This window comes from Acinonyx jubatus, chromosome B4, assembly GCF_027475565.1.
Source record: "Acinonyx jubatus isolate Ajub_Pintada_27869175 chromosome B4, VMU_Ajub_asm_v1.0, whole genome shotgun sequence".
In the NCBI taxonomy this organism is placed as follows: domain Eukaryota; kingdom Metazoa; phylum Chordata; class Mammalia; order Carnivora; family Felidae; genus Acinonyx; species Acinonyx jubatus.
The window spans coordinates 98322322-98345009 of NC_069387.1; the positions used below are offsets into that span (position 1 = coordinate 98322322).

Genomic DNA, 22688 nt, shown 5'->3' on the forward strand with positions numbered 1-22688 from the left:
CCGGATGACCTTTTTGAATGTAGAGGAAAGGGGTGCGTCTGTCTTCTTCGGGAACGATGCACATTTGGATTCAAGCCTGACAGCCCAAAACCTTGTACCTGGAGCCGGGTGATGGTTCCACCCCGGTCTCTGGGAAGGAGTCCCGGGGGTCTCTGGACAGAGTGCTCTTGGGCGTGGGCCGCCTCGGCTGCCCAAGCCCCCAGTTCTCCGCTGCGCGGCGCCGGAGCTGTGTCTTGCTCCCGCGCCGCCTCCAGGTTTCCCGCGTTATTGACTCAGACCCCCCCTTGGCAGCCTCCCTCGAGCGGACTGTGGCGCACATCTGCCTCGTGCCGGGGGCCCGCCCCCAGGCTATGCTGCCCACGCCCAGAGCCTTCCGCCCGTCTGGTCCGGCGCAGTGCAGCAGAGCGCGCTCCCGCTCGGGGCCGGCCCGGCTCGCGCGCACGCGCGCTGGGACCCCCGCCCTCAGAGGGGAGTGGGGGCAGAGGGGGCGGTAACGGGGGAGGGGAAGGAGAAGGAGGAGGCGGCGGCCGCATCGCCTCCGGCGGGGCTCGAGCTCGCCCTCGCGCGTGCCCTCCGCCTCGCCCGAGCCCCGCGAGGGTGAAACGCTTTCTCCCGGCATGCAGCGGGAGGAGGGATTTAACACCAAGATGGCGGACGGCCCGGATGAGTACGATACCGAAGCGGGCTGTGTGCCCCTTCTCCATCCAGAGGTGAGGAACCGCGCCGAGCGCATTCCTCGCCCTTCGGGCCCCGACCGTTCTCCCCCGAACTTGCGGAGGGCTATGGCCTAACCGTGTGGGGGTAGTGGAACGTGCCGAAGTTGGGGAGGGCGGGGAGGCAAATCCAGGCCCGAGCGCGGCTGCGAGCGGATAACGGGGTGGAGATAGCGGGGCGGGCCTGGTCGGGGCGGGCTCTGGGACGCAGTCCCTGGCTGTGCCTAGAGGACAGAGGTGGAGATGTTGATGGTTCTGCTCTGTCGCCACGCTGCTCGCGGGTGCACAGGTGACGGGGGCCTAGTGCTGGCTTGGAACCGCAGCTTACGCCCCTAGTCCTGCTCCAAGCTTCTCGGGGGCGAGGACAGAGCGCGTCTGGTTTTGATTTCTTCTCATTTGCCTCGCTGTGGTGAATGGTGGTAGCTCTTCCTCCCATTTAGCTCATCACTGTGGGTAGTGCAGGGTAAGAACACAGTTTCTGTATAAAGTGATGTCCTTCCAGGTTATGCCATAGGCAGCACCTCGGGCACCTTGTGTCGGATGTCCTTATATGAGCGTTTGTCCTTATGCGATTAACGAGAGAGGTCAAAACTTTTGGGAACAGAGCCACGCTTACACTAGCTTGTCAAAGTATGGGTTGTTTTGTTTTGTTTTTTTTGGTTTTGTTTGTTTTTTGGAGCCAGGGGAAGACAGTGCAACACGTTTCCCATCACAACAGGAGTATCTTCCCATGTAAGTAAACAGTGTCCCGCTCCAGGATCTGTCATATTCTGTACTTGTTTACTTCTTAATTTATAGCTGAGCTAGTGCTAGTTCAGTCCTGGAAGCAATTCGTGATGCATTCCAGTTTTCAATGATTCACAGTTAGGTGTGGGTCAGGTAGCGGCAAAGCTTACTGAAGAACTGTAGTTTTTATGAGGTTAAGGGATGAAGACAACCTTTGTGTTGTAGTGAGGGGAACCAACATGTAAGTGTCTATCTGGTTACTTTACAGTAGAATGATTCTACTTGTTTCTGAACTTTGGGCTATATTGCATGCTTTTATTATTTAGTAAAATGTAAATAAAGATATACACTTAAACATGTTCTGTATTAATACTCAATCACCCTCTTACTCATCACTTTGCTTTACCACAAACAGATGGGACCGTTCCTTAGGAATATGCCTGAGCCACTGTCCATAGAAAAGGCTTCTCTGGATTTCTGAGAAACAGAGCTGTCCAGTAAAACTAAATATTTTTGTGACCAAGGTAGTAAGGTTTTTAGAACTGTCATTGGAGCTTAGGCCTGAAAAATATACCAAGAAACAAAGTAGTTTTCAGATGATGCATTGAAAATAGTGCTAAGGAATATTTATTATTCGTCTATTCCTGTGAAAGTTTCAAATACTTAAATATTGATTTTATGTATTTTAACATACTGTTCTCTTGGTAAACCTTTGCTTTGTAAAATAGTACATTGTTTGGTACTTTGGTAACAATCCAGAGAGAGATTGCTTGGTATAATGAAATGGCCTGTAGGCTTGAAATTTACAGACCAGTCTTCCGGGTGCCATGTAATAGAATGTTATTAGAAAATCGATTGAAAGTGGAAGTTGATATCGATATCTACCATTCCTTTTCACCTAGCAAACACAAAGTCTGATTAGATGTTATGAGTCTTAAGCTTGGACTTACAAGAGCTAAGGTCTTTCTGCATTTTTCCTGTGGTTAGTGTTGCGTGCATACCTGGTAAAGTTCTGCTTCCTTGCAGTATGTGCTCGGGCAAGCTACTTCTGAGTTCTAGCTTCATCGTTTATAATACTGGTTTGGAATAATAACTGATCGGCTATTGTGAGGATTGAGACGATGTATTCTTTTTTTTGTTAAAATAAGCAGTGTTTTCACCTTCTTTTGGAAAGAAACCCATTCTCTGCCTTGGTAAGCAAATAAAAATGCTTTTAATTTCTTTTAGAAGAGAACATAGACCTTTGGTCAGACAGACTTAGGTTCCAATCTGTATTTGTAGTAATTAGCCAAGGGACCTGAGACAAGCACTTAATCTCTTTAGGTCCCAATTTGTTCATCAGAAATGGAGATGTGGGCTAGTTCACTTAGCTGTAAGGGATTAGGTGAAGCTGTACGTGTTGAGGATTAAGAATTGGCACATTGTAGGTGCTCAGTTAATGTTACTTCTTTTTCCTCTACCAGAAGAAGGAGGGAGATGTTACACATTTTGGTTTTGTTAAATGGTTTAGAGACTTGTGTGGACTTTAATTTATGGAATAGAATCTTGTAGGAACAAGTTTTATTTTACTTTTTATCTTAATTTAACACTGTGTCACAAAAATAGTTTCTCACTTAATATTTGTTGAACAGACGAATTATTATTTGTAGGATAAAGAAATAAGCCATTTCATAAACCTTCTGTTAGTATGCAAACTGTGCACTCTTAAAACCATTCTCAAGGGATTACGTAATTAGATAAACAGTGAAACCTGTTTAGAGATATTTCCTGTGAGAGAACCTTTTTAATTAAGTGATCCATTCATTTAGTCAGTCTTTTAAACATTTGTTTATTTTGTTTGGGTCAGGTACTGTGCTGGACTCTTAAGACTTTGGGATTTTTGTGTTAAATTCAGTGAGAGACAGGATAGGGTTAAGAGCCACTGGTGATAAGCAGAATTTGGGTTTTGCCACTTGCTATTATCGTGGTTCATTTACATTTGTAAAATTGGGTCAGTATCTCTTAGAGTATTTATTGTGAGTATTAAGTAGTATAATAATGTTTTTAAGTGTTTATATAATGTTTATAAAGCAGTCATCCCAGACTGAGGCTGCCAAACAAATCTAACCTTCTGAAAGTCCTGGCATGTAGCGAATACTGGTGCTATTACTTTGTTTTCTGATGAAATAGGTGATTACTCATTTTATCATAATGGAAGAAATTAGAGGTTATTTGGGAAAAGATGAACTGATTATCATGGGATTAGGGTGCTAATCCTAACTCTTGATTTGAGGCTGTTGTACCTTTAACTACTCTTAGTTTTTTTGCTTTGAAGATAAAAGAGTTAGACTAGATGATCTCTTAAGATTTCTTTAAACTCTAATGTTGTGATTGTATGTTGTGAGTTTTCAGAATCAGTAGGTTTGAGCATCTACTACGTGCATAGCACTGTGCTAGGTTATATGGGTGAAAATAAAATAAATAGGATAGCTCCTGCTCTCCAGAGTTAGTGATCTAATTGGGAATATATACGCTGTTAAGTGTGAAACACTTAACAGAAGGCAAATAAGTGCTGAATTGAGTAGTGTAGCCTGCAAGCAGTGTCAGATTTCCGTCATCTAGAATGGTTAGAAGAAAGACTTTAGCAGGGACATAGAGACCATATGTTGGTCTACAATCCAGCTGACTTGCTATCATCACTCTTCCGTTTCACCCGCTAGTATATCCTCAGTAAGCCTTCCTAACTCTTTCATAGAATGAGGCCACAATACCCCCCTTTGCCAGAGTATTATTATAGGGACTCTCTGTTTCAGCAAGATCTGACTCAGAGCTTTGAACTGGATTGCCTAGATTATCTAGGGCTTTCATCTCTTGTTTTCTTTTTTTCTCAATTTAAGAACTTCTGTCACTGCCTTTTCTTTAGTTTCTCTTTTTTAAATGGTATATATATGTTTTTTTTTGCTTTACATTAATTTTGTCCATATTCATGTCTCATTTTTTTGTTTAAAATTTTAAGGCAAAATATTACGTCTCCTGCCTTCAGATTTAAAAAAAAAAATCTCTTTTTTGAAGTTTTCTTTAGTGAAAGTGATTTTGCCTTTTTCCATTACTATTTTTTTGCCCTATCATGTAGTTAGAGATACATGTGTACACATAAGTAAATTAATTCATTTGCTTTCAGAAAGTAGATAGAAAATTTCTTTGAAAATTGCTTTTCTTCTTCTGTTGGGTTACCGGCACACGCTTTCCCTTTAAAGTATGTCTTTCTGGCCGTCTTTAGAATCTGATGCCTTTTTTTATTCGGGAGGAACGCTATAGGTCATGTAGTTGTAATTTAGATTTAAAAACACTGTATCTCAAGCATAGTAATCACTGAATCAATGTATATAAAATACAAATGCAACTGATTGGTGACCTCATAGATTGTGGCAAAGCCAAAGTTGCAAACTACTGACCTATAATTTAGCTGTGAGAAATTAAGCTGTGAGAAATGCCATTTTACAGTTTTGACTTCTTTGTTTTATTTTGCTCATTATTTTTATTTAGTTTGAGAGAATCATTCTAAAAATATTTAAGAACGGACTGTGGAGTGGATAGATATAAGATAGAGGTTAAAAGTGTGAGTACTAGTGTATGGCTGTTTGAGTTTAAATTCTAGTGTTGCCACTTACTAGCTATGTGACCCTGGGCAAGTTATTGAATTGTGTCCTAATTTTCCAGATTTAAATGAGAGTATAATAGCACCTACCTCATGAAGTTGTTGTGAAAGTTAAATGAGATAATATATGTAAAGTTCTGAGTCTGGTGCTTAATAACACGATACATGTTAGCTGTTAATGTTGTGGTAAGAAATTAGTAATTCTCAAGCAACAGTAGTATACATTATTATTGGGCATGGAGGCAACTAACTAGGTAAGAAAATTAAAATTGGGGATTGAGGAGAGGATAGGCAGAGGACTCTATTTTAAGCCTTTTTTATATTATTTATTTATTTTTAAATGTGTGCTTTGATCTGAGGAGTGTTTGTTGAGCATCTAAGTATGATCTTGATGCTTTGATAGTCCACAGAGTAATGGGGAATATAACATAAGGCATTGCAGAATAACAAAAGATTAACTGTAGGCCTCCAGATCCCTCACACTAGATGAAAGTGAGCATGTTAAAATTTTGTTAAAAGTTAAAAACCCATGGCAAACCTCTTTTCCTCTAGAAAGTATCCTAAGGTTATGTTAGGGTAATTAGGATTAGTTAGTTAAGGCATCTTGATATAGTGTACTTTTTTAATGGAACCTCCTACAATCACACAGTCCAAAAAACATTATTTCAATACAAGGTTACATGAAATTCTCTTTCACAGCATCATCTAACTCTAATATTATTTTGTAATTAGATTCTGTCACCGATAGGTAATTTAAGAATAAAATATCAAATACTTAATTTTTTTTTTTAATGTTTATTTTTGAGGGGGAGAGGCAGAGAGAGAGAGAGGGAGACACAGAATCCAAAGCAGGCTCCAGGCTCCAGGCTCCGAGCTGTCAGCACAGAGCCCGACGCGGGGCTCAAACTCGGGAACAGCAACATCATGACCTGAGCTGAAGTCAGATGCTTAACTGACTGAGCCACCTAGGCACCCCAAATATCAAATACTTTAAACTTTGGAATTAGAAGAATTGATTCAAGGCAATATTGTATTTATAGAAAATGAAAGTAAAATTCTCACCCAATGTAATAATTTTCTAATTGTAGGATAATATTTTCTATTAAAATATCCTTAGAATAGAGCTACAGGCAACTAATTTGAAAGTACAGTGAAATTTAGCTTTCTGTGAAGGAAATATTGCAGAGAACTTAATTTCCTGAATTATAGAGGGATAAACAGAATATTTTTGTCTTCTGTTTTAATTGGTGAAAATTTGCCATATTATTCCATTTTCTAGGGTTGATACATACTAAATATGATAGAATCTCAGATAAATTGCAATATTATAGTGTCTTAAGCTTGTCTTTGTGATTATCAATGATTATTGAGGAGATGGAGATGAGGGGGTTAAATGTATCTGAAGGGTTTTTTTTTTTGTATATATGTTAGATAGCTTGTATCTTTTTTTAATGCTTATTTTATTTGGAGAGAGTGAGAGAGAGCCTGTGTGCACACACGAGTGGGAGAGAAGGAGAGAGAGAATCCCAAGTAGGCTCAGTGCTGTAAGTGCAGAGCGTGACATGGGGCTTCAATTCACGAGCCCGTGAGATTATGACCTGAACTGAAAGAGTCGGACACTTAACTGACTGAGCCACCTGGGTGACCCTAAATAGCTTGTGTTTTTCAATTGGTTATTTAATACTAGGAAAAATCAAGTGAAAAAATAGTAACCACTGATTGAGAATTTACTGTACTGTACCCTTGTGAATTAAAAAAAAAAAAAAATTTTTTTAACATTTATTTAGTTTTGAGAGAGACAGAGACAGAATGTGAGTGGGTTAGGGGCAGAGAGAGACACACACACAGAATCCGAAGCAGGCTCCAGGCTCTGAGCTGTCAGCACAGAGCCTGACGTGGGGCTCAAACTCAAGAGCTGTGAGGTCATGACCTGGGCCAAAGTTGGACGCTCAACCGACTGAGCCATGCAGGCACCCTTACCATTGTGAATTTTTAAAAATGACTTTTTGGATTACCAACATTTGTTAATTTATGAAGGATTTAATGAGGGATGAACGAACCTATCCCTGTTCTTATGATTGATAAACAAATAAGTAAGTCCTTCACTGAAAAGAGAAGTTATTTGTTGTGTAAGAATCCTTGAGTTGCAAATGTCTCCAACCCTTTAAAAATTCTTTTTAAAAATGTTTATTCATTTTTTGAGAGAGAGAGAGAGAGAGAGAGAGAGAGACCAAGTGTGAGTGGGGGAGGGGTAGAGAGAGAGAGAGGGAGACACAGAATCTGAAGTAGGCTCTAGGCTCGGAGCTGTCAGCACAGAGCCCGACGTGGGGCTCGAACTCATAAACCATGAGATCGTGACCTGGCTGATGTTAGAAGTTTAACCGACTGAGCCATCCAGGAGCCCCATGTCTCCAATCCTTTTAAAACTAACTTGGGCAAAAAGGAAGTTACTGATTCCTATAATTCTAACTTAGGATAGCAAGAAACTCAAGGATCCCTGGAATCTGAGCCAAGAATGTCAACAAGACTGTTTTTCCTCTATCCTCATCTCTGCCTTTCAGCTCTATTTTCTCCTAATGTAGGACAGCTGCTTCTCTGTAGTGGGGATATGGATGTGGACTTTTTTTTTTTTTTTTTGCCATATGTCTCAAATATCAGCTAACCATTAGAGGGGGACTGCATGTTTTCCCTTTTCCACATTGGAATTGGGTTTTCCTGATTTAGGTTTTTTTTCCATTCTTACAGCCATGAGATAGGGCCTGTTATTTGCTAAGATCTCTTGGTTGGATTTGGGGGAAGAACAGTTTCCTTAAGGAATGCTAGCATGTGAAATTATTTCTGTTCTCTATACTCTTAATTTAAAGAACTTTTTGTTTGCTTTGTTTCCAGCCATCCAGTTTTGTTGTTGTTGTTGTTGTTGTTGTTGTTGTTGTTAATGCTTTAAGAGATGTTGTAATAACATTGAACTCATTCTTAATGCCAAATGTTCTAGTTGGGTTACTGAATAACAAATAACCTAGACCAGGGATTGGGAAACTTTCTGTAAAGTTTCCAGATAGTGAATGTTTTCAAGTTTGTGGGCCATATGAGTCTCTTTGGCAACTACTCAGTTCTGTGGTGGTCATATGAGAGCAGCCAAAGACAATATGGAAATGATTGTATGTGCTGTATTCCAATAAAACTTTATATATAAAATCAGGTGATGGGCCAGATTTGACCTGTGGGCTAAATTTGCCAGGGCTATATTTGTCCCTTATCTGGGCAATACATAGGTACTCCAAGAAACTTATATTAAAATATAGCTTTCAGTGCATTGAATCCCATTAATCACTGGTATTCAGTAACTTTATCACAACTGGATTTGTGTGGGAGATGGGTTAGGTGAAGTAAGAATATGAGTGTGTGTGTGTGTGTGTGTGTGTGTGTGTGTGTGTGTGTATTAGAATCTTACTGAGAATTCTGTTAGAATACACTTATTTCCATGCACACCTCTCACAGTTTCCAATTTAGTATGTGGGTTTGTGGTATGCATATTTTGAAAAAGTTCCAGAGATGATTCTTATCTTATAAACTCTCATATTTTGTTCCCCGTTCAGTGATACATACTTGATATGTGGGAAAACTTTTACTCCAGGAGGAGGAAGGAAGGTAACTTGACATTTAATATATGAGGCATTGTACTTATTGCTATTCATGTTATCTCTGTGGTTTGATAGATCACAATAATGGTAATTGCTAACATTTATCAAATTATAACCATGAACTAGTCACTATCCTGAAACAGTTCTGCATATATATTCATTCATTTAATTCGTACATTTTTTCATACCTATTTTATAAATGAGGAAATAGAGGCAGAGAGAGGGTAAGTAACTTGCTGGTAAGTGGCAGTACTGAATTTGAATCCAGGCATACTGTTTGAATTTAGTTGCTCCTTTTTAAAAGTGCAGCACAGTGTGATAGTGATAATACAGTCATAGAGTTGATTGAATATTATTATTTGCCAAGGCACTGGTTAGCAATGCCCAGGGATTACAGATGCCCTCATTTACTTTTCAAAAATTCTTAAAAGTTTTTTTTAATAGACTTTATTTTTTAGACTAGTTTTGAGTTCACGGCAAAATTGAGCAGGAAGTACAGAGATTTCCCATATACTGGCTGCCCACACACTTGTACCACCCGCCCCATCAATATCCTGCATCAGAGTTACATTTGTTACATTTTATGAGCCTACATTGATACATCATCATCACTGAAAGGCCATAGTTTACCATAGGGTTTACTTTTGGCGTAAATTCTATGGGTTTTGACAAATGTATAATGCATCCACTATTACAGTAGTATATGGAATAGTTGCACTGCCTTAAAAATCCTCTGTGCTCCACCTGTTCATCCCTCCCTTCCTGCTAACTGGCAATCACTGATATTTTTACTGTTTTCATAGTTTTGCTGTTACTGTAAAGCCACGTAGTTGGAATCGTGCAGTATGTAGCCTTTTCAGGCTGGCTTCTTAGTAATAGCATTTTAGTTTCTTCCATATTTTTTCATGACTTGACAACTCATTTCTTTTTTAATGCTGAATACTGTTTCATTTTCTGGATATACCATAGTTTGTTTATTCACCTACTGAAGGACATTTTGGTTATTTCTGTGTACTGCTCATTTACTTTTTACAGTTCTGAAAAGTAGGTATTATTGAACTGTTTACAGATTAGGAAGCAGAGTCAGAGGTGAGGTAATTTATTCAAGTTCACATCATTAGCAGTTGGCAGAGTTTATATTAGAATCTAAACTCTGACTCCAAATTCATAATCCTCGTATATACTCTGCCATATAATTTAATAGGCCAAAACACAAATTAGTTTTGATTATATAATAGAAAAACTATCAGAGTTACTATCAGCTTTTGTTATTAAAGAAGTTAGGGGAGGACTCCGTTTTGGCAGTTGCTGTAAGGCTACTTTTTTGAATAATTGACTTGAAATCCTAAAACTAGATTTTTGTAAAAACACTGCTTCAAAATTTTTATTAATTCAATTGATTTTTTTTCTTTCTTCTGCTTAGTCTAAACTCATAAGGGAAAATATGTTTTCATTAATAAAATCCCTTGAAAGGAAATGAAATAACCCTAGGTATGGATCAGGGAAGGCTTTGGAGGGGTTGGAGATAAGTATTCTTAGCATTAAATCTGTGGTGGTAGCTGATGAGAGGACAAGTGCTGGCTTGAGTCTAGGCACCTCTGGTGTAAAACTTTTTGAAGAGTCACACTATCATTTGTGTTATCACCCTTCACTGTAATTATAAATATTCACTACTCTCCATTTGCAATTCTGTGACTATGGTCATGAATAAACTGTAGACATTCTTTCTAAGGGAATTTTCCTTTCTGATTGAACACTCATTACGAATATCCAAGATCTTTCAACTCTTTGTGTAAGAAGTTAATTAAGTTGATTTCATAAGTTTCTATTTTCTAAACTTGTTTTTTCCTTATTTGTCTTCTTTTTTTCTGTGGATAGTTGATAGTTGAATGTAACCAAATCCAAAAAAAGTCACACTTGGGGGAAAAAAAATTGACAAACTAGAATCTAGCACTATAAGATAGCAGACCAAATAAAAACTTAAAACTTTCTGAACTATCATTCTAACATCTGATTTATTCTATATTGTTGAATAATACATGTGAATTTTCAAGGTATCAGAAATTTAAATTCCAGTATGGGTTTTTGGCTTTTAAGAAACATGGCACATGATTATTGTTAAAAATTTAAGGAGTACAGAAGGTGTATAGTAGAAGGTAAAGTATATAACTGATGCATTTTTTTCTTAATACACTTAGGACATAGTTCCATCTTAGCATATAATTATTTTTACCATTCTTTGTAATATCTAGACCTGCCTTTTTTTTTAAAGTTCTTATATTTAATGCAGTTTTATAATATTATTTGACTATAAACAGATAAGTTAAAGTGTATATTATAAACACAGACACAGCCTGCTGAGTTCTGTGGTTCATGTTGTGCAGATTATTATGTTAATCCTCAAATCAGTTTTCTAGGTGTGCAGGATGGTTTAGTGTTGATCTGGCTGTATTTCATGGATGTGATACACAAAAAAAACTTCCATGCTGTTCTGTCATCTTGGTTTCTCCTAGACCTGCCTTGTTAATGTGGTAGCTACCACCAATGACATGTGGCAATTTAAATTTAAACTAATTAGAATGAATATAATAAAAAGTTCAGCTTTTCAGTCACATTAGTCAGGTTCCAAGTGTTTATTAGCTATGTGTGGCTAGCAGCTACTGTTTGAGATAGCACAGAAATGTAGCATACGTCCATAATTGCAGAAAGCTCTATTGCACAATACTGGTCTGGATGGGTTTTTTGTTTGTTTGCTTTTTGTTTTTTTGAGAGAGATGGGTGCACAAGTGGGGTAGGGGCAAAAAGCGAGGGAGAGAGAATCATTTTCAATTAAAAATATTTTTTTATATTTATTTTTGAGAGAGAGAGAGAGAGAGAGAGAGAGAGAGAGACAAGTATGAGTGGAAGAGGGGCAGACGGAGAGGGAGACATAGCATCCGAAGCAGGCTCCAGGCTCTGAGTTGTCAGGATAGAGCTGGACAGGGGCTCAAACCCACAAACTGCGAGATTGTGACCTGAGCCAGAGTCGGAGGCTAAACTGACTGAGCCACCCAGGTGCCCTGAAAATCTTCTTTCTTTAAAATTTTTTAAAAGTTTATTTATTTATTTTGAGAGAGAGAGAGAGAGAGAGAGAGAGCGAGCAAGGGAGGGGCAGAAAGACAGGGAGAGAAAGAGAATCCTGAGCAGGCTCTACACTGTCAGTGCAGAGCCTGATGCGGGGTTTGAACCCATGAACCATGACCTGAGCTGAAATCAAGAGTCAAACAGTTAACCGACTGAGCCACCTGGGTGCCCCTGGATGATTTTTTAATCATGTGTATGTTTTTTAAAAATATTTTTTTTTTACTGCAGAGCCATTTTTGTTGAGGTATATTTTATTTATGATAAATTGCATAAATTAAAAATTTTTAAGTTGATAATTTTTCTTTAACTTAAACTTTTTATTTTGAGATCATTTAGATTCACATGCAGTTGTAAGAAAAAGTGCACAGAGATCTTGTGTACCCATTACCCAGGTTCTCCCAATGGTAACACCTTGTAGAATTATAGAGTAATATCACAACTGGGAGATTGATATTGAATCACTGAAGATATAGAACATTTCCATCACCAGAAAGATCCTTTGTATTGCCTTTGTATATCATGCTAATCTAGTATCCATTTCTGTAGTTTTTGTAATTTTAAGAATGTTATTTAAATGGAATCATAATTGTTTGTAACCTTATGGGCGTGGCTTTTTTCAATCAGCATAATACTCTGGAGATTGATCTGGTTGTAGCGGACATCATCAGTTTGTTCCTTGTTATTACTGGGTAGTATATGGATATACTACAGTTTGTTTAATCATTTACCTATTGAAAGATATCTGGGTTGTTTACAGCTTTTGGTTATTATAAATGAAGCTACTTTAACCATTTGTATGCAGGTCCTGTGTAAACATAAGTTTTTCTCTGGGATAAATGCCCGGAAGTGCAATTACTGGGTTATATGGTAGTTTTATGTCAGTGTTTTTAGGAAACTGTCAAGCTGGTTTCCATAGTGACTGTACACAACCAGCAGTGTGTGAGTGATCTGATCTCTGTATCCTCACCAGCATTTGGTGTTGACACTTAATGATTGTAGCCCATTTTAATACGTATATGATTATAAGTCATTGTGGTGTTAATTTGCATTTCCCTAATGGCAAATGATGCCAACTATGTTTACATGTGCTTATTTGCCATCTTTATATCCTCTTGGGTGAAATCTTTATATCCTCTTTGTTTGCTAGGGCATACAAACACCACACGCAAGGTAGCTTAAATAATGGAAATTTATTTTCTCATAGTTCTTGAGACTGGAAGTCCAACATCAAGGTATTAGTAGGTTTGGTTTTTTCTGAGGTCCCACTCTTTAGCTTATAGATGGCTGCTCTTTTGCTGTGTCCTCACATGGTTTTTCCTCTGTGCTCACAGTGCCCCTGGTGTCTGTGTCCAGATATCCTCTTCCTTTAAGGACACCAGTTAGATTGGATTAGGGTCCACCCTCATGACCTCATTTAAACTTAATTCCTTCTTTAAAGGGCCTGCTCCAAATACAGTAACATTCTGAGGTACTGGCAGCTAGGCTTCAACAAATTGATTTTGGGGTGACACAGTTCAGCCCATAACAATGTCTTGTGCCAGTTTTTTTTTCAATTGATTCTTTATTTTACTGGTGAGTTTTGAGAGTTTTTAGTATGTATATTAGACACTAGTTCTTTGTCTTAGTTTGCAGATATTTTCTCCCAGTCAGTAGCTTGTCTTTTCAACCTCAAGAGGCTCTTTATTAGAAGATAAGTTCAAATTTTGATGAGATCCAGTTTATACATTTTTACTTTTATGGGCTGTATTTTTTTCTGTCAAGTCTAAGATTCTCCTTGCCTAGCCATAGATCTCAAAGACTTTCTTTTTCTTGTTTACAGTTTATAGTTTCGTTGAAATATTGAAGTTCAGGATCAGTTTTGAGGGTTTTTTTGCATAAAGTGTGACAATTAGGTTGAGGGTTTTTGTTTTTTGGGTTTTTTTTTTTTTTTTGCCTGTAAAGGTCCAGCTGCTTCAATACCCGTTGTTGAAAAGCTTACCTTTCTTCCACTGAATTACTTTTACATTGTTGTCAGAAATCAGTTGAACATATTTGTGTGTGTTTATTTCTGGGTTCTGTGTTCAGCTTTATTGATCTATATATCTATCCCTCAGCCAACACTATACCATCTTGATTACTGCAGCTATATAATAGGTCTTGAAATTGAGTCACTGCTTTCTTACTTTGTTAATCTTTTTTCAGAATTATTTTAGCTATTTTGCCTTCCTATATAAATTTTAGAATAACCTTGTCTACATCTACAAAAATTTTTGCTAGGATTTTGATAGGAATTGCGTTAAACCCATGTATCAATGTGGGGAGAATTGGCATCTTTACCATGTTAGGTCTTCCAATCCATGAATATGGTATGTCTGTTTATTTAGATCTTTGATTTCTTTCATCAGTGTTTTGTGGTTTTCAGCATAAAAGTACTGTATATGTTTAGTTACACTGATTTCTATCCTCTCAGGCTGACTTATGGCATCTCTCCAGCAGTTCTCATACTCCTACTTCATCAGTTTTTAGCTTTATCAGATTATATGTACTAGTGGTAATTTCTCCCATCCTAAAAAAATCCCCAAACCAAACCATATTTTCTTTTTATCCCACTTACCTTCTGTCTTCTGCCCTATTTCTTTGCTCTTATTTATAGCAAAACTCCTCAGAAAAGTTGCTTATATTTGCTGTTCCCAGTTCCTTTCCTTCCCATCTTATCTTTAATCAGTCCAGCCTGGCATATGCCCTACCTTGTCAAAGTAAAGCAGCATCTATGTTGCTAAATCCACTGGTCAGCATGAGGCTCTTATCCTTCTTGACTTTTCATTTCCATTGATACAGTTGATTTCTCCTGGATAAACTTTCCTCACTTTGATTCAGGGAAATGCAGATCAAAACAAGGTATAAGTTTGGTACCCATCGGATTTCCTAAAAATTAAGTTTGGTAAATCCAAGTATAGTGAAAGGAAAACTGCATTGCTAGTGAGAGTATAAACTGGTACTACCACCTTAGAAAGCAATTTAATGAAGTTGAAGATACTCAAAGTCCTTTTATCCAGAAGTTCTACTACTAGGTGTTTACCACAGAGAAACTTTTACTGGTAAGCCCTGTGTAAGATTGTTCATGGTTTATAACGGCAAAAAGTCTCAGGGAAATGTATGGTATTTATTCATCTAATCAAGTACCATGTAGCAGTTGCATTGAATAAACTAGAACAACATCTATCAGCACAGAAAAATCTAAGAAACGTGATGTTAAGTGAAAAGTACTAGGTATGAAAGGACAAATGCTTTATGATGTATTTGTATATAATAAGATATTAAGTGAAACTCTTCTTGTCATCTAAGCATGTTTCCTGGAGCTCAAAGCTGAGGACAGTAGCTGACAAAAGATCCCTGTAGTGTAAACAGAGATGCTGAACTTGATGGGAAGTGGCCATGATTTGTCCTGGAACTGTATTACCTCCAGCTTATCCAAAATAGAGACTTTACTGGGAAGAAGGGCTCTTTGAAGACTTATCAAGGCAAAATGGAGTGATGTAGTGTTTTTATTGTCCTTTGTGGGTTGCAAACAATTTCTTTGAAAGACGGGCACTTTTCAGGAGGGAAAATGTGCCTATAGCTGGATGTCTGCTGGGTTGCAAAAAATAGTTAGGCTTCTCTTGGGATGCTGTCTTGTTAAAGAATTCATGGAAAAGTGTGATTTGGGTCCCCTGGAGTTTTTGAAGGCCCAGAGATGGGGGGCTGCTGCTGCTTTCCTGGTGAAGTATAAAGGTAAGGGATACATAAAATAACCTTGCAGTGGAAGAGCCAGAGAGAGGGCTTCCTCTGTGTGTGCAGTGATGTTAAGAGTATTTCCTTTGGACCAGGCAAACACTTTAGAGGCTAGATAGGCTAGAGCCATCATGAAATAAACTTACCAAAAGAAAGTTTTCTGCTTGGCATAAGCAACCCCAGGGTTATACCACTAGCATAAGAGCTGAGGAGGAGTTTTAGAAATGAGCTAGAGAATGCCTATTTTATACCAGAAAATGTTACAGAGGGAGGTTCTGTCGGAGAAAACCAGAGCTGGACAATAGTTAGAATGGGAAAAATGAATTTCATTCAGGAACTATTACAACAGGGAGGAAAGAAGCCCCTCAGTATAGAACTGGGCTCAGTTCTGAATACAGCAGGGACAATTGGGGATTTATAACAGAATGAGGGGCTCAGTGGATGGGAATACTAAAAGGAGACATCAAGGGTAGGGGGATTCTTGCTAAACTAACTTAACAGAATTCTTTCCGAAAGCTAAACTGTGCAGTCCTAGTAAAGTTATGGGGAATAAGGGCGAGGCCTGGTTGAGAAGAGGACTCAGAGGACTCTGACCAAAGTTTGGTTAAGGGTTACTGTTTGTCCTCATGGGGTGAATTTCAGAAATCTCAAAATGCTCCACAGGAGAGAGCCACATTATCACCAATGATTGAGGGTATTTGATAGCCAAGAGAAAACTACAGATAGCACCAGTTTATGTAATATGAACTTGCCTCTGTCCTATGGTAAGCAGAATGATGGCCCGCCAAAGATATCAAGTCTTAATCCCTGGAACCTCTGTTGCTTTATGAAGGGAAAAGAGCCTCTAGGGATAATTAAATAAAGGGTCTTGAGATGGGGAAGTTATCTTAGATATCCAGGCAGACTCTGATTATAATCACAGGTATCCTTATAAAAGGGAGGCAGAAGGAGATTTGAACACACACACATGCAGAAGGCTATATGAAGCAGACTGGAGAGATTCGGAGATGCTGCCCTGAAATTGGAGTGATATCGCTACAACCCAGGGAGTGCCAGAAGCCACCAGAGCTGGAAGAGGCAAAGAATGGCTTCCACCTTAGTACCTCTTCAGGGAGCATGGCTCTGTTGGCACCTGTGATACTGATGTTTGATTTTGGACTTCTGATCTCCAGAACTATAAGATCATATATTTGTGTTGGTTTAAGCCACTAAGTTTGTGGTAACCTATTACACCTGCAATGGGAAACTAACACACCATCACACAGTACTGTAATTATTGTTTGCAGAACACAGAAAACTGGATCACTAACTCTGCCTGAGGGAAACAAGGAATGTTGTAATGACATTTGAATTGTGAATTGAAGGATTTGTAAAAGTTTGCCAGACCTGAGATGGGGTGTGCCTTCTAAGTGGAATAGCTAACATGAGCAAAAGGACACTGAGGTTTTCAATATACAAAACCTTGGAATGGCTGTTAAACATACAGGATGTTGGGGCGCCTGGGTGGCTCAGTTGGTTGAGTGTCAGACTTCTGCTCAGGTCATGATCTCACAGGCTCTCTGCTGTCAGCTCAGAGCCCGCTTGGGATCCTGTGTCTCCCTGTCTCTGCCCCTCCCCTGCTCTGCTCTCTCTCTCAAAAATAAATAAACATTTAAACAAACAAAAACATGTAGGATGCTTGGAAGGAAATGGTGGATACCAAAGCTGGAAGAAGTTGGAGCCAATTCATGCAATTTTGCATGATTACTGAAATGTTACCGTTTTACCCTATATACATGATTATAGATTTTAAGCAGGGGAGTGATTGGAACAGCAAGGTAGACAGACTATTTGAGAAGGTATTATAGAGGCAATAACAGAAAAGAACTGATGAATTTGTTTGGAGAAAAATAGTAAGACTTGGTAGCTAATTAATTACACCTGAAGTGCACCTAGGTGGCTCAGTTGGTTAAACGTCTGACTTTGGCTCAGGTCATGCGGGTTTGAACCCTGCATCAGGCTCTGTGCTGACAGCTCAGAGCCTGGAGCCTGCTTCAGATTCTGTGTCTCCCTTTCTCTCTGCCCCTCTCCTGCTCACATTCTGTCTGTCTCTCTCTCTCAAAAATAAATAAACATTAAAAAAAATAATAATTACACCTGAAATTTTGGGAGACTAAATCAAGATTGAATGAGATTTACTACGAACATTTTGGTAGTTGGAAATGCCTTTTAGTAAATCATACAGGAAGGAGGAAAAATGTATTGTGCAGGTGGTGAGGAGGAAAAAAAAATGATTAGATGATCTTTTAAAATTGTACATCTGATTGGCATGAAAACAGACACTCAGATCAACGTAACAGAATAGAGAACCCAGAAATGAACCCACAAACGTATGGCCAACTAATCTTTGACAAAGCAGGAAAGAATATCCAATGGAATAAAGACAGTCTCTTCAGCAAGTGGTGCTGGGAAAACTGGACAGCGACCTGCAGAAGAATGAACCTGGACCACTTTCTTACACCATACACAAAAATAAACTCAAAATGGATGAAAGACCTAAGTGTAAGACAGGAAGCCATCAAAATCCTCGAGGAGAAAGCAGGCAAAAACCTCTCTGATCTTGGCCACAGCAACTTCTTATTCAACACATCTCCAGAGGCAAGGGAAACAAGCAAAAATGAACTATTGGGACCTCATCAAAATAAAAATCTTCTGCACAATGAAGGAAACAGTCAGCAAAACTAAAAGGCAACTGACAGAATGGCAGAAGATATTTGCAAATGACGTATCAGATAAAGGGTTAGTATCCAAAATCTGTAAAGAACTTATCAAACTCAACACCCAAAAAACAAATAATCCAGTGAAGAAATGGGCAAAAGACATGAATAGACACTTCTTCAAAGAAGACATCCAGATGGCCAACTGACACATGAAAAAATGCTCCACATCACTCATCATCAGAGAAATACAAATCAAAACCACGAGATACCACCTTACACCTGTCAGAATGGCTAACATTAACAATACAGGCAACAACAAATGTTGGTGAGGATGTGGGGAAAGAAGAACCCTTTTGCACTGCTGTTGGGAATGCAAACTGGTGCAGCCACTCTGGAAAACAGTATGGAAGTTCCTCAAAAAATTAAAAATAGAACTGCCCTACAACCTAGCAATTGCACTACTAGGTATTTATACAAGGGATACAAGTATGCTGTTTCAGAGGGACACATGCACCCCCATGTTTATAGCAGCATTATCAACAGTAGCCAATGTATGGAAAGAGCCCAAATATCCATCAGTGGATGACTGGATAAAGAAGACGTGGTATATATATACAATGGAGTATTACTCAGCAATCAAAAAGAGTGAAATCTTGCCATTTGCAACTACATGGAACTAGAGGGTATTATGCTAAGCAAAATTAGTAAATCAGAGAAGGAAAAATATATGGCTTCACTCATATGAGGACTTTAAGACACAGAACAGATGAACATAAGGGAAGGAAGCAAAAATAATATAAAAACAGGGAGGGGGACAAACCATAAAAGACTCTTAAATATGGAGAACAAACAGAGGGTTACTGGAGGGGTTGTGAGAGGAGGGATGGGCTAAATGGGTACGGGACATTAAGGAATCTACTCCTGAAATCATTGTTGCACTATATGCTAAATTATTTGGATGTAAATTAAAAAAATAAAATTAAAAAATAAATTGTATGTGTAATCTGTAATTTTGCTCAGAACTTCCTGATTGTTAACTACTGAGCTAGGTACCTGAGTGCCTTTGTTCGCAATTGAAGATGTGATTTGTGAATTTCTTCTTTTAGTCTTTTCAGTGTTTCTTTGCCATGATATTTGCAATTTGGTGATTAAATTTGAAACCTAATGTACACGTGCACTTGACTGACACATTTAAAAAACAAACAAAACAGCTTACAGTGCTTAAGAGGTACTTCCTCAGAATTTGCCACAGATAGGACATTTTGTGTTTGCCCTATAGTTTTCTGGAGCCAAATTGGAAGTGTGACCAGCACTTGAGCTTGGACTACTGGTGAGAAGAGTTGGCTGTGGGTGTGAAAGGCAGGAAGGAGAGAAGGTGACTTCCATAAGATTTTCAGGCCAACTAGGAGATATATTAAAAGAATGCTGGTCCGAATCCTGTAGTTGGAAGATAAAATTGAGAATCTCTAGTGAAATATGAAATTTGACTTGTTATAGTTTACAGTCCAATGGTCAAGAGAATGTTAGGGGAGGACTAAGAAGGGAATGCCTAAGAAAAAAACATCTGAGTTTAGTTAGGAAATGTAAGATTAACCTGAATGTTCAAGTGACTAGGAAATGTTTCAGTATATCAGTTTAAGTATTTTGTAGTGGTAAAAAGCATTACTTATAAAAACTACCTGTAATGGTATGAAGAAATGTAAAATGGAAGAATATAAAATATGAGTACTATAATTACAGACTACATAAAAGTATTTGGACAAATAAGGATTGTATAGTAGTATTGAAAGAAATTTTAAAAATTAGGTTAAATTAGAAAACATTTTCTCCTAAAAACACATAACTCTAGTCTGACAATGAAAAAAAATCCAGACAAATCCCAGTCGAGGGTCATTCTGTAAAATACCTGACTACTCAAAACTGTCAAGATCATCAAAAACAAGGAAAGTCTGAGAAATTATTAAAGCCAAGAGAAGCCTAGGGAGCCATGACAACTTAAATGTAATGTGATATCTTAGATGGGATCCTGGAAGAGAAAAAGGATATTATGTAAAAACTAAGGAAATCTGACTAAAATATAGACTTCAGTTAATAATAATAATAATAATAATATATTAATATTGGTTCATTAATTGTAGCAAATATGGCATACTAATGCTAGGTATTCATATTAGAGGAAACTGGGTGTGTAGAATATGAGAACTTTGCATTATTTGTAAATCTGAAACTATTCTGAATAAAAATCCTAAAAATAAAGTTTATTCCTAAGAAGGTAGGAAAGGGAGAAAAATACACATGAAGGCATCTATTCATCAAATGCCTGTGGATAGAAAAAAACAGTATGCCATATACATATGTATATAGTTACAAATATTTGTATACATATGGATTCCAGAGGGAAATAAAGTGAAAACCAGTTGTTTGTTTATTTATTTAGTTTTATTATTGAGAGAGAGAGAGAGACAGAGCATGAGGGGGGAAAGGGCAGAGAGAGAGGGAGACACAGAATCCAAAGTAGGCTCCAGGCTCTGAGCTGTTGGCACAGATGAGGCCCAATGAGGGGCTCGAACCCACAATCTGTGAGATCATGACCTTGAGCTGAAGTTGGGCGCTTTAACTGACTGAGCCACCTCGCTGCCCCTGAAAACCAGTTTTTAAAGAAGCTAGATGATGAACATTTTCCCACTCTAAAGTTTGTTGGAAGCAAGCAAGATTAATTTGATAGTTGGATTGAGGTGATTGTGGTAATACTACAGTATGAGAGAACCTGTGGGTCAAATTGGATTCTTTATTAGAAGCAACAATTGTAAAAAAAAAAAAAAAAAAGAAAGAAAGAAAGAGAATCAAGTATCATGTAGTGTTAGCCAGGGATCCAGGACCACAGTAGAATATGTAATAAATGGGACCTGTTGCTTACTGAAAAAACTTGATTCGAAATCTTTCCAATGTATAATCAAATCATTTTTGTCTAATCTGTTAAGAGTGCAGCAAAAAAAGTTAGGAAGAATTGTCTTGAGTGTAGTGCCATCTGCTGGCACTATAACCTAAATACATTTAAAAATCATTTTATAATCTTGTAATGTCTACTGGTTTTCCTTATTCATTATTCCCTTGGTTATATTTGTTTTGTTCTTGTGCTGTCTTTTTGTTATACATAATTGATACTCCTTTTTAAAAAATCCTTATGGTATCCATAGAATTTAATTCATCACTACCTCAGGTTTTAAGAAGTTCTCATGTTTGGCTTGTCAATTTTAGCTGGAACTTAAAAGTAAGTCAAGTGTGCGTGGACCTTTTTTCCTTTTATTTGCTCTTGTCAGAAACCCTTTATAGTGCTCTAATTTTATCTCTCTACATTTAATGGGATTAAATGTGAGCGACTCAAAATTATATAATTAAGTACATTTCACTTCTTGATTCAGAGTCTATCCTATTAGAATGATACCTGACAGCAGACATTTACACAGTGCAAGTCACAGGCATATACTTAATCCCTGCTGGCTTGCTAATTCACTGTGTATGTGGGCTGTGCACCAAAGACATGTGCCTTGTAGGTAACGTATACACCCTAGAATGCTGTTAAATTGATTTCTCCCTCTTTTGGGGGGGGGTTGGAATTATGGCATCTTTTCATCTCTCTTGCTCCCTTTCTCTCTCTCCAGCAATTGTATTTTGCCCCCTTTGAATTCTCTTCATTTCCTTTGCCTATTTTGTCAAATGTGATGTTATTCATGCTTTTCTCAGAGCTTGGTATATGGCCAGAGAGTCCAGAACAGTCAGAAGAGTCCAGGGAGTGCACACACTCCCCAAGAACAGGAAGATGCATCCTTCTCTCACCAGGTGAACGATCATTCTTTCACATTGGTATATGTATGTTTTTATGGGGAGTGTGGCTGACCTGGGAAGCCTTCATTCATGCTGCCCTGAATTCTCTGTGTGGCCCTGTTATTTTCAGACACATTTCAGTATCATCTGCCATTAAGGAAACTATATCCTTGGCTGTATTTGTTAGCATCTTTATATCAAGCATATTAGCCTTTATGTTGAAGACTGCTAATTTTTTTTAAGTTTTTTTTTTTTTTTTTAAGAAAAAAAGATTATTATGAGAGAGTGTGCATGTGCACATGAGCAGGGAAGGGGCAGAGAGAGAGGAGGTGAGAGAATCCCAAGCAGGCTCCGCACTTTCAGCATGGAGCCAGGCGTGGGGCTCCATCTCACATACCCTCATGTCCCCCACAGATGTCCCCCCTCCCACTGCCGCTTTTAAAAATAAATGTAACCTAAAGGTTTAATAAGTCTGGCATTTAAAAAAAGTTAACTAAATTGCACACAGACAGTTGGTAACTAGTTAGTTGGTTATATTCCATCTGGACATGTGAATAAACGTGTATTGTGGCAT

The 22688-nt window shown here is 38.3% G+C and overlaps 1 protein-coding gene across 5 annotated transcripts in view; it reads left to right on the forward strand.

Annotated features, from left to right (window-relative positions):
* Positions 1 to 483: 483 nt before the first annotated feature.
* The window catches only part of ZDHHC17 (zinc finger DHHC-type palmitoyltransferase 17), a 108110-nt gene continuing 85905 nt past the window's right edge, over positions 484 to 22688 (forward strand). For 3 of the 5 annotated variants that reach the window (XM_027071199.2, XM_053226517.1, XM_015063644.3), the window contains exons 1-2: positions 484 to 710; positions 22034 to 22129. In XM_027071199.2, the coding sequence (XP_026927000.1) occupies positions 618 to 710; positions 22034 to 22129 (189 nt within the window). In that variant the 5' untranslated portion in view covers positions 484 to 617. The remainder of the gene's footprint in view (positions 711 to 22033; positions 22130 to 22688) is intronic. The other 2 variants (XM_053226518.1, XM_015063645.3) reach the window with 2 other exon arrangements.